The sequence below is a fragment of the Salvelinus fontinalis genome, chromosome 7 (assembly GCF_029448725.1).
Source record: "Salvelinus fontinalis isolate EN_2023a chromosome 7, ASM2944872v1, whole genome shotgun sequence".
Lineage (NCBI taxonomy): Eukaryota > Metazoa > Chordata > Actinopteri > Salmoniformes > Salmonidae > Salvelinus > Salvelinus fontinalis.
This window is the reverse complement of record NC_074671.1, coordinates 49,283,200-49,295,944: the sequence shown is the minus strand read 5'-3', so window position 1 is coordinate 49,295,944 and position 12,745 is coordinate 49,283,200. Positions and strand designations below refer to the sequence as shown.

The 12,745-nt window shown below is 42.3% G+C and overlaps 1 protein-coding gene across 1 annotated transcript; it reads right to left on the bottom strand.

Annotated features, from left to right (window-relative positions):
* Positions 1–1,264: 1,264 nt before the first annotated feature.
* On the bottom strand, positions 1,265–12,289 carry LOC129859586 (inhibin beta B chain-like). The gene is made up of 2 exons (XM_055929525.1): positions 11,028–12,289; positions 1,265–3,670 (listed from the first exon to the last, which is right to left on the bottom strand). The coding sequence occupies exons 1-2, from the start codon at positions 11,440–11,442 to the stop codon at positions 2,895–2,897; spliced, it is 1,191 nt and encodes a 396-aa protein (XP_055785500.1). The 5' UTR covers positions 11,443–12,289; the 3' UTR covers positions 1,265–2,894.
* Positions 12,290–12,745: the final 456 nt, after the last annotated feature.

Genomic DNA, 12,745 nt, shown 5'->3' with positions numbered 1-12,745 from the left:
CTCTGTCTGTCTGTCCTCCTCTCTCGGTCTCTCTGTCGCTCTCTCTCCATCTCTCTCTCTGTTTCGCTCTCCATCTCTCTCTCTGTCCCTCTGTCTCTCCCTCTCTGTAATTTAGGAAACATCTCTCTTTCTGTTATTTCCCACTCCTCTTGCTCTCCTTTGCTCTCTCTATCTCCATCTCCATCTCCGTCCTTCCTTCCTTCCTTCCTTCCTTCCTTCCTTCCTTCCTTCCTTCCTTCCTTCCTTCCTTCTCTCTCTATCTCTCTCTCTCTCTCTCTATCTCTCTCTCTCTCTCTCTCTCTCTCTCTCTCTCTCTCTCTCTCTCTCTCTCTCTCTCTCTCTCTCTCACAACACCAGATTATAACACTGACTCATCCCTTCACTGCCAGATTGAGAGACGGTCTGTTTTTATCTGAAACATATTAATTCACCCAGCTGACAAAAACACTTAATTCCCTTGGCAGACAGTGATACATACATTTAAAGTGATTATCTTGCTGATGGACGTGAAAGACACAGCATCGTGTTTTCAAGAGGCCCGGGCTGTCATGTGTGGTCTCCTGGCATTGGTGTGTGTGTGTGTGTGTGTGTGTGTGTGTGTGTGTGTGCATGTGTGTGTGTGTGTGTGTGTGTGTGTGTGTGTGTGTGTGTGTGTGTGTGTGTGTGTGTGTGTGTGTGTGTGTGTGTGTGTGTGTGTGTGTGCGTGCGTGTTTGTGCGTGTGCAGTCCTGCCCTGTCTGTCTCTCTCACTGATTCTGACGTGTGAGGTATTTTGTTCACCCTCAGGTTGACACTGAGTTGTGTTCTTTAAAAACACTACTGCAAAACAAACGAGAGCCTATAAGTAACCAGATCTGATGCTATCAGCTAATGCTGTTGATTGCTTCTGTTTACCAATCACTGAGAGTGTGACCTAGGGCCAACCACTTAAGCCCTGCCCAGATTCACTCTGCACTAATTATTGTGTGTTTGTGTGTGTGTGTTTGAGTTTGAGTGGTCACACGTTTAACGGCTAGATTAGAGTTGACCACTCCTGCCATATCTTACATATTAGGGCGGCAGGTAGCCTAGTGGCTCGAGCGTTGGACTTGTAACCAAAAGGTTGCAAGATCAAATCCCCAAGCTGACAAGGTAAAAATCTGTCGTTCTGCCCCTGAACAAGGCCTAGGCCGTCATTAAGAATTTGTTCTTAACTGACTTGCCTAGTTAAATAAATATAGAAATTGAAGTGGTCCCCAGACAGACTCAAGAAAGTTCAAACCTAATTCAGAGTAAGACATTTATTGTTCAACAATTACAAAGAACAAAATATTTTAAAATCATATTTATATCTTACATCAGCTGTACAGAGATGACGTGTTTTTTCTAAATGATTCTGGAACAAGAGCTGAACTAGAAAACCGAAGAGTATTTAAGTCGATGAAAAAATATTTGTCTATACAAAGTAGAAAAAAAGATGTTGAACTGAAAATGGAATCCATAATATTGTACCCTGATGCAGTGTTTGGGCCTCTTAACTGGTCACAAAGTATTTTACAAAATATTACCATGGCCTCTTATAATAGCAACAAAAAAAATCTTGGCCTCTTTGGTTCCATGATTAGGTATAATACATTTGAACAGAACTCAATTTGCTTTCTATAAAAAAATGTTTTTTCCAATGGCAGTTTCTTTATTTTTTAACTAATCACGCAACTTTTCAGTGCAAATATTGTAACTATCATTCACTTTGAAGAGGAAGCAAAAGATTAAATTTCAAGTACTGGTAATAGTTAATGACTGTAACTAAAAGTTCAGTTTGTCTGGTGTCTGTGGGTCAATACTATACATTGCATAGCTCATGCTGGCACTTATATTTAAAAGGATTGTGAGCAACGGTCGGTGTACCACATTGTACTCTTTAAAGGCATTTCAATCTGCAAGTGCTATTTAATGTGCATTAGGAAGTGCTATGCTGCACCAGGACTTTAGCCAAACAATATGGCAACTCTTCGCTTTTGATTGGCTGACTGAAATGAGAGGTTGTGCTTCAGCTGTTGAAGAGATGTGACTCATCCCATTAAAAGTGTGAACGAAAGAAGAAAGGATTCAGAAGGAAGTAACGGGAAGGTCAATGTTTCTTCCCCATTGTCACTGTTTCATATCACATCCTAAACTCCCAGGTTTTGATGACAGCTTCAGCATTTGCATGGTGTGTTGGAATGTATTTTTATGTTCTGCTCACTCTTCTGACATGGAAGCCATTTTGATTTCCGGATGCTGGCCGTAAAATGAAAAAGTTTTTTTTATATAAAATGGAATCTTGTGACACATCAACAAGATGTATTTCTTGTTATAAGTGCTGAAGTTGTACAAGAGGTGAGTTGTCAGGGCTTTCACTTTCATTTTGCAGTCATACTTTCTGGAAAGAGGCATGGTTTGGAATTGTCTATCAGCAAGTGCACCTCCTTCATAATCTCAGGCTCTTTTCCACCTTTGTCAGAGTATCGAAATAGAACTCTCCATTTTCAGAATAGAAATGGCAATCTTGGAAAATATATGATGCGATAAGTACCATTTGGTTCCAATCCCTCTGATAATGACACCGACGTGAATTTGCAAACACGTGTTCACAAAAAATGGGATTGGATCATATGTTCATATGTTGGCAAAAGAAAAAAGGCTTCTATCAGAGAATATCATTAACAAACATAAATATATATACAAGTGTTTGTTCAGGCATATGTGAGAATGAGTGTGTAGGATATGTGTGAATGAATGAAGCTGTGTGTGCATGTGTGTATGCCTTATAATTGTCCATAAATATCACTTTGATTTGTATAATTCATTTTGGAATATCCTCTTCTTGTTTACAAATGTTCATAAAAGTCCACTTGAAGCACATGCAGTCTCAACTCAAGCACATCCACACTCCTCCACGATCATATTGGGTACGTCTCTCTTGACGATGTTGTATTCATCGTCGAAGTAGAGCATTGACATGGTGCTGAGCTTGGTGGGGATGCAACAGGAGTTCATGGAGCCGGGGCTCATCCCTCTCATCCGATACTGATTGACCACTGCGGTGTGGAAGGACGACGCCGACCCTGGCACCCCCGCCATGTACGGTGGACAGTTGCCCTCACAGTAGTTCCCAAAGTACCCCGACGGCGCGATGATCCAGTCATTCCAGCCGATGAGGCGGAAGTCTATGTAGAACTGCTGTCTGCAGCACAGGCTACTGCTCCCGTCACACTCCAGCCCCCTCTTCCTGATGCGGTGCTTGTTGTCCGCTTGCCGGGCCTGTACGACTAGAAACGGCCTGTGGGACTCGTCGTTCTGGTTCACGAGGATCGGTAAGACCGCCAGGTCCTCGCAGCCCTCACAGCGCACGTCCAGGTTCTGCCGCCGGCCGCCCTTCTCGAACACCATCTGGATAGCGTTGGTCAGGGGGAAGGTGTGCCAGCCGCTCCTCTTCAGCTCGACACGCTTTTCCACCAGGTTCCACTTGCTGCCCAGACCAGGCTCCTGGTAGTACACCTTGACCGTGACCTTCCTCCGCTGGCCCTTGTCCAGGGTGTTAGGAAGCAGCCTTAAATACAGCCAGAGGGTGGCCTGGGTCACGTACAGGTGCTGGTTTCCCTCGTTGGATATCAGGAAGAACAGGCTGGATTTGGATGATACCAGCTCATCTGGGAAAGACAGGAACAGAATTGGAAAAGGTCCGTTAAAAGTCAGTTTAAACCTTTATAGGTCAGTATGGCAATGCTAAAAAAGGAGACAAACACACAGATTCATTGGCTAGATGGTGTAAACAAACATCTTTCAAAAACCTTACTGCTATTGGACAAAGCGTCAAGAAGATACTACCACACTGGGTGGTCCCAAGCTTGGATTGTTGGATGAATAGCTAGACAAGAACTGGGCACATTGGGAACAGTTCAACAGTTTGGGATTAAATTGAGATAGACGGTTACTATGGCCTCCCTGGTTATAGCCTGTCTTAATGTCATCTTTATCTGGCCTGGGATGTAAACAGAGTTTGGACTGGTACTAAAGGGATTTGGTGGATGGGTGTACACTGGGAGACAGCTCAAACAGAGACACTCAGCCTCTTCTTGGTCCAGGGCCCGTATTCAGAAAGCGTTTCAGGGTGCTGATCCAGGATCAGTTTTGTATTTTAGATCATCATGAAAAAGAGGGGGGGGGGGGGGGGGGCTGTTCCTAGATCAGCACTCCTACTCTGAGACGCTTTATGAATACAGGCCCTGGTCTTGTCACATAGGCCTACATGAGGTCTGCAACAACAGTGCAGCATCAGCAGGTCTGGAATCAGTTCCAGCTGGCCCTTGCTTATAGGGAGCCTTGACAGTGACAATGACAGTACAGATCTGGGATCAGGCCCACTTGAAGTTGCCCCTGGCCCTGAGTCAGGCTGGGTATGGAGAAGAGGGCTTATCAGAGCCAAGTACAAAGGCTCAAAGGCTTTGCTGTGAATACTGCAGAAAAACGAGAGCTTACTGAGCCTAACTGCTTACACAATGCACAGTAATGTGATGTAAAGGCATGGTAAAGCCAGGCACATTGAGTGAAGAGGAGCACAGCTTCACTGTGGATTAATGATGAAGGAAAAAAGGAATTGACATGAAACTAGCTGGCCTTCCCAACAACCCAACTATCACCACAGAAACCTTTTCTGGCTGTACAGTGCGTGCCAATGTTTAGTCGTTTTAGGTTTGTGCCATATTGTTTTCATGTGTGGGTAGGTTCAGGTTCAGGTTAGGGTAGGGTCAGGGTCCAAAGTCAAATTCAAATCTAACTTGCACTTGTCACATGACAAGACCACAACAACTCCTACTCTTCCACGCTGACTTTGCCTGGTCAGGCTTCCTGCACCACCATGCAGTTGATCAAGAGAAGACCTGAACCTTGAACTACCTAAAGAAACCCAAGAGACAGTAACATCTTCAGTAGCTAAGGCAGGAACTGAAATAGATGGTTTCTCCCCAGTCCTCCAGTGAGAGTGAAACCTTGTAACCTGAGAGACCATCAGCAACACTCTACATGGATACTCTGTGACTGACTGAGCAACATGCAGCTGTCAGGTGAAGGAAAGTGGGGAAAGCGCACATATGTCAAGGGTCACCTCTCCAGCCTGAACACTGAGCTGTGCTGCCTGCCTGTTTGCTTGCCGCCCAAAGTGAGGGGACTCGACCTGGGCGGGCCTGGGCCCCATCATCAGGCATCAGCTATAATGGAGGCTGCTCTGGCCTGCCCAGCCAGTCTCCATCTGCACTGCTTCACACAACACAAGACAGGTAATCTCCTTGTTATTACTCAACTCAAAGACTTAGTCAACAGACAGCTTTAGACCACACTCTGACTGTACTAGCACCAGGCCATGGGTGGCAGCACAGCTGTCAAGACGTGACCAACAATAAGCTAAAAGCTAAGACCTAGTGTCTCCTGATTTGAAATGGATGTTCTATTTATCTTCTGTTTACCAATGGATGACTTTGATATATTACTGTATCGGTTATTTCTTCTTTCAACAGGGGAGGCGGGAAGAGGGGGGCTTTGTGAAACAAACCTAAGGGGTCCATTTTTCACTCTGTGAGTAAAGAGGGAAATTGTCTCAGATGGAACAGGATACTCAAGAAAGGAATACTCCCCGAAAAGACACATCCAATCTGAAAGTGATTTGTCAGGTGATCTTATGAGAGAGCCAATGCAGTATACAGCATTCTTTCTTTATCCTTCTCAGGGACAGAAACAGAGTTGCAGAGAAAGCGTCTTCAGATGCTATCACTATCGCTGACACTGTTGCATCTTTGTCAGGCGACTGCTGTAGTAACGGTACACAACAACGGCAAATACAAGGTCTAACGTACAAGCATGATGAAGTCAATGAGTACTGTGCAGGCAGGAACCAAGTCCCACTCTAGGACTATATAAGGGATATGGTCCCTCACACCATGCATTCTAATACGGAACAGTCTGTGGCAGTGAGTTCACCATTCCAGTTCACTCTACATTCAGCATGCATGGTCTTGGCACAAAGCGCTGACCTAATGTAGATGTACAGCCATTCTAAAGCAGCCCTTCTTTCAGGTCAGCTTATAGCTGGTACCAGGACTCTCAACAGAAGATCACAGTAGAATCATATTATATGGGTGGCATTCAGATGAAACGCTCAGCATGGGTGAACATTAGATTTTTATCAGGTGTCTTAGATTGACTGTACAATCTTAGAGAAAAGGCTTCCAAAAGAGTTATTCGGCTGTCCCCAGAGGAGAACCCTTTTTGGTTCCAGGTAGAAGAACCCTTTTGGGTTTGTCACGATCGTGTGGGAGTGAGACGGACCAAAACGCAGCATGTGGAAAATAAGCCATCTTCTTTTATTTATGAAGAAGGCAAAATGAAACAAAACACTTACAAACTAACAAAACAACAAACGACCGTGAAGCTATAAACGTCGTGCACACACACAGGCTACAAACGTTCAACATAGACACAGCTAGACAACTATACTAAACATAAACCCAACTACTCTAAATAAACCCCCTAAACCTTACAACCACCCTAGACACTACAAAACCCACATAAATTACCTATGTCACACCCTGACCTAACTAAAATAATAAAGAAAACAAAGAATACTAAGGCCAGGGCGTGACAGGGTTCCATATAGAACCCTCTGTGAAAAGAGTTCTACCTGGAACCCAAAGGGGTTCTACCTGGAACCAAAAACGGTTCTCCTATGGGGACAGCCGAATAACCCTTTTAGGTACTAGATAGCACCATTTTTTCTAAGTGTATTTGAGAAGCACCAAACAAGGTTGGTTTTGAACATATCTCTGATCAGCTAACCAAATCACTGACACTAATTGTGTTGGAGAGATGCGCAGCCGGTTAGAGAAACTCTGGGGTGACTTAAACTGCTGTAAGAATAAGAGGCAATAAGAGGTTTCATTTGAATAAACGTGGGCCCAAGCAGGTGGCATTATTGATCATTTCCAGTCCCCCTTTAATCATCTCTAAGCAAATTGTACTGTGAGCTCATCTCGGTGCCACGACCAGCTGGCAGCAGCTACCACCCTGGGTAATACTGCCAACTGGCAAGGAGGGTAAAGAGGCACAAGGAAGGCAACCCAACTGAATCTACACCAATGTACAGTACAAAGTTACAGAGCTTTTGTGAATAATGTGAAAATATTATGGGGCTTTTCAAATCTTTTTGGGATTGTCCATATCATTCCTTTGAATGTGAATGTGATATTATACCTACCCTTAATCTATTCTGTTGTTTTGAAGATGAGTGCTATGAGGCTGTTATAGTGTCATTTTTTTATGAGTCTCTGGGGGTCTCACTTTTTCTGTGCTCACACTAACACATGCTTGGTTGTTTGGTTGACCTAACTGCTGGGTTGCAGGTGTTGGGTCACGGTTGTTTTCTTTTAAAACGGCTGGGTTATTGACGCTGGGTTATTGACGCTGGGTTATTGACGCTGGGTTATTGACGCTGGGTTATTGACGCTGGGTTATTGACGCTGGGTTATTGACGCTGGGTTATTGAGTTATGACCCAGAGAATCAGAAGACTGGAGGCATAGTTTAGTAGGGGGCGTGGAATTCCGATTTTTAGCCACCTGAGCAAATGTCATTCCTGTTCATCTGTTCTGTTGAATAGCTATCACATGCTATGGTTAAACATGGACTTCTTTGTAGCTTTAATTATGCTTATAGAAGTGTATGAGTTCCCTAAAAGCCACTGTAAATCCCATTGTTGGGACACAATAAGGTGGTATACCTTATTATAATATGTAAAAAAAAATATATAATATATATATTTATATATTTGCAGTATGATGAACAGGAATGACATTTATGATGTTAGATAAGGTCTCTGATACTAACAGTTGTCCTCTCAAGATGAAGCATCTTACTGTGACTACAGTTGAAGTCTCAAGTTTACATACACTTAGGTTGGAGTCATTAAAACTCGTTTTTCAACCACTCCACAAATGTATTGTTAACAAACTATTGTTTTGGCAAGTCCGTTAGGACATATACTTTATGCATGACACAAGTATTTTTTCCAACAATTGTTTACAGACAGATTACTTCACTTATAATTAACCGTATCACAATTCCAGTGAGTCAGAAGTTTACATACACTAAGTTGACTGTGCCTTTAAACAGCTTGGAAAATTCCAGAAAATGATGTCATGGCTTTAGAAGCTTCTGATAAGCGAATTGACATCATTTGAGTCAATTGGAGGTGTACCTGTGGATGTATTTCAAGGCCTACCTTAAAACTCAGTGCCTCTTTGCTTGACATCATGGAGAAATCTAAAGAAATCATCCAAGACCTCAGAAAAACAATTGTGGACCTCCACAAGTCTAGTTCATCCTTGGGAGCAATTTCCAAACGCCTGAAGGTACCACGTTCATCTGTTCAAACAATTGTACGTAAGTATAAACACCATGAGACCACGCAGCCGTCATACCGCTCAGGAAGGAGACGCGTTCTGTCTCCTAGAGATGAACATACTTTGGTGCGAAAAGTGCAAATCAATCCCAGAACAACAGCAAAGGACCTTGTGAAGATGCTGGAGGAAACAGGTACGAAAGCGAGCCCTATATCGACGTAACCTGAAAGGCCCCTAAGCAAGGAAGAAGCCACTGCCCCAAAACCGCCATTAAAAAAGCCAGACTACGGTTTGCAACTACACATGGGGACAAAGATCGTACTTTTTGGAGAAATGTCATCTGGTCTGATGAAACAAAAATAGAACTGTTTGACCATAATGACCATTGTTATGTTTGGAGAAAAAAGGTGGAGGGTTGCAAGCCGAAGAACACCATCCCAAACGTGAAGCACGGGGGTGGCAGCATCATGTTGTGGGGGTGCTTTGCTGCAGGAGGGACTGGTGCACTTCACAAAATAGATGGCATCATGAGGATGGAAAATTATGTGACTATAATTGAAGCAATATCTCAAGACATCAGTCAGGAAGTTAAAGCTTGGTCACAAATGCGTCTTCCAAATGGACAATGACCCCAAGCATATTGGAGTGGCCATCACAAAGCCCTGACCTCATCCCATAGAAAATTTGTGGGCAAAACTGAAAAAGCGTGTGCGAGCAAGGAGGCCTACAAACCTGACTCAGTTACACCAGATCTGTCAGGAGGAATGGGCCAAAATTCACCCAAGTTATTGTGGGAAACTTGTAGAAGGCTACCCGAAACGTTTGACCCAAGTTAAACAATTTAAAGGCAATGCTACCAAATACTAATTGAGTGTATGTAAACTTCTGAACCACTGGGAATGCGACGAAAGAAATAAAAGCTGAAATAAATAATTGTCTCTACTATTATTATGACATTTCACATTCTTAAAATAAAGTGGTGATCCTAACTGACCTTAAGACAAGGAATTTTTACTAGGATTAAATGTCAGGAATTATGAAAAACTGATTTTAAATGTATTTGGCTACGGTGTATGTAAACTTCCAACTTCAACTGTACCATACCAGACACACAACTATTGGTCTCTTACGGTACCCAAACCAAAAACAGATTTGAATGCGTCGGTCAGTTACAGTATGTATAGAGTCATGTCATCATGGAATGCTCTTCCACCAGAGGTTACTCAGGCAAAAAGCAAGTCTAACTTTAAAAACAGATTTAAAAAACATATTGTATCACAACGCTTCTCCTATTTCTAAAGATCTAATTTAAATGTACAGTATATAAGAATATTGATATGTATATGTGAACAGCGTGTAAATAGTGTTTTTGTTGAATCTTGGTGTCTTTCCTATATATAAAACTATTTATTTTGAATTTAATGTAATATTTTATGTTTACATTTACATTTACATTTAAGTCATTTAGCAGACGCTCTTATCCAGAGCGACTTACAAATTGGTGCATTCACCTTATGACATCCAGTGGAACAGCCACTTTACAATAGAGCATCTAAATCTTTTAAGGGGGGGGGGGGGGCAGAAGGATTGCTTTATATCCTATCCTAGGTATTCCTTGAAGAGGTGGGGTTTCAGGTGTCTCCGGAAGGTGGTGATTGACTGTTCTTGTCTGTTACTGTTCTGTACTTTGTCATGTATTTGTAGGTTTCTATGTGGCCCACAGGAGGTTGGTGGCACCATAATCGGGGAGGAGGGGCTCGTGGTAATGGCTGGAGCAGCATAGGTGGGATGGTATCAAATACAACAAACACATGGTTTCCCAAAAATATCAACTGTTCATTTGACAAAACCTGGATCCTTCTAGCCATGACCATAGCTAATGGGGATCCTAATAATCTAAACTCATGGGTGGCCAATAAGATATAGCTGAAAGCCACGCCCCTAATAAGACACGCCTCCTGAAAATAACCTAAGGATTACATTCAAAAAGGCCAAGGTACCTGGTCCACCCAGCATGAGAGTAAAAAATACCTAACCGATGGTTAAATTAACCCATGTTTGGGTAATCCCAACAAACCAACATGTTGAGTTATTCACCCAACCCATCTGGCTGGGTCAAAATAACCAAACATGTGTTCTGTCCACTAGTTAACCCGCGCTGGGATACCAAATAACACAAAGTGTTAGCACAATAGCTTGGGGGAAAATAATAATTTAAAACATTTATAAATGATAAACAGAAGCAACATTTGGTTTTGTTTAGTTTGATATTTCAAGCTATTTGACTGACTTTACCTGTATGCATGGAACCCGCATCGGTTGATTTCTGGTTTCATGCTCCCTACCCTTTAAATATAAATACACAATATTTAGAAAGTAGGCTACTACTGTGCCTACTGTAAAGAATTTGTGAATTTATTGTTTTCAAATCACAGACCCTTTCTGCTCTTAGCGGGGCCGGGAATGATGCGCTATATCACCTTGATCAAATGTTTAGTCCAAACTTTACGCACCATACCCAGCTTGGTCTTTGCGTAAAAGTGTTTTTATTTGTTCGTTTTTTTCCTAATACAATAGAGTTAACGGTAGCTTGCCTGTAATACACAATAATTACACACCTGTCTCTGCGAAACTGATTATCTCCGAGCTTTCCTCCAGCACCTCGTTGGCATTGCTGGTCGCGTGTCCGTCCAGATTCGGGATTTCAACTCTCCCATCCTCGCGCACTTTACCCGCATGGAGTTTCCGAAGCGCAGTCACCATCGCCGCCTTCGGGATAGGATGGGTGATGTTGGGTCTTACCCTCATCTGTAACCTGCTCAAGATATGCCTTTTCACCGCCTCCAGAAAGTCAATGTCCACCTGTCCCGATTCTTCGGGCTGGCCGATGCCACACGAAGAGCAAGTTTCCTGAGCTACGGTTTGCGTCTCCATTCCCGGCAAAGGGTTCAAGGATCCCGGCGCCGCTTCTTTGCAGCGGACATACAGCACGCAAGCCACAAATAATGCCACTTTGATTATACAGTTAATCATTTTCTTTATAAAGAAGAAAAGTCGTGATATTTGAAGTGCAATAATTCGTTTTCTACTATAAAAAGGTATGCAGAATATTTCTGTCAAATATAGGCTATTCACTTGGCGTTTTTAAGAACATACGATTTCGAATGAAAAGAAAGATCAAGTTGAAGAATCCCGTTAGTCCGTATACATTTGTAAGGAGTCCAAGCAATAATAAATATTTCACTCAATTCAGACGCATTTGGATGGAATTAACTATTCCATTCACCGTAACTTGAAATATTCCCCTTATTTCGTGTCTGTTTTCATTCCCGATGTCTGCCACTCAGTTGACTTCACTTCAGGGGCACATTGGGAGTCAAGTCCGTTCTGCTTGTCTTAATGACTTTGCTTCACCCTTTCAAGGTAACACAATTTAAAAACCAGTAGGCTACCATTATCCGTCAATTGAGTTTCAGTTCAACGCCTGACGTATCATGCCATGGTTTAATTGAACTGCAATTCGCAATAATCATCATTTAGAAACGAAAAGAAGAGGACAAACTAAACGAACAGAAAATCGCCCACTGGTTGATAAACACAAATCAGGATATTCCATAAATGGAAAAAGCTGAAGGGTCGGTCAAATAATAACTTATCGCATATTGTAGCATCCAGTTTGTCATTTGCTCTGGACTTATTCCTTCAGTTTTTGTTCCTGTGTATCCTTATTAAAATGCACCTTAATTGGATTTGAATTCCCGATATGAAATTGCCCTGATATACTTGAGTACAAAGAGGTCTGATGATCGGACGAACCTTTCTCTTGCTAGGTCGATTTAGGAGCCCTCCATAGACTGAAAGTTTTTATACAAGGAGTTGAAACCACGTGGGACGTCCCACCAACTAAACAGACTCCTAGTATTTGGTAGGAGATTATGCATAGGCTTAAGGTAAACTATCCTCCTTAGCTCTCCCGTCCAGAGAAAATGCTTATGGGCCCATGGAAAACAAATTAGGAGAGATAAAAAAGAATACTGAAGAATTTAAGTAACCAATTGTTTACCAGACTGCCTGATGACTTGTGCATAATGCATTGATTTGCGCACAATATATAGAATCATTAGCATAGGCCAACTTTACAGTGGAAACGATCTACTTTAGAAATAAGAACGAGGATTACATCAATAAACTTCAATTATATCATGAATTAACATTTAATATGTTCCTTATGAAGCCTGTAGGTCTAATAGTCTAGACAAGGCCATGTTTTAATATAAAACATTTCCATCAACACATGCTATACAAATGTACAGATTTGTTTTTTGCCTTTTCATGC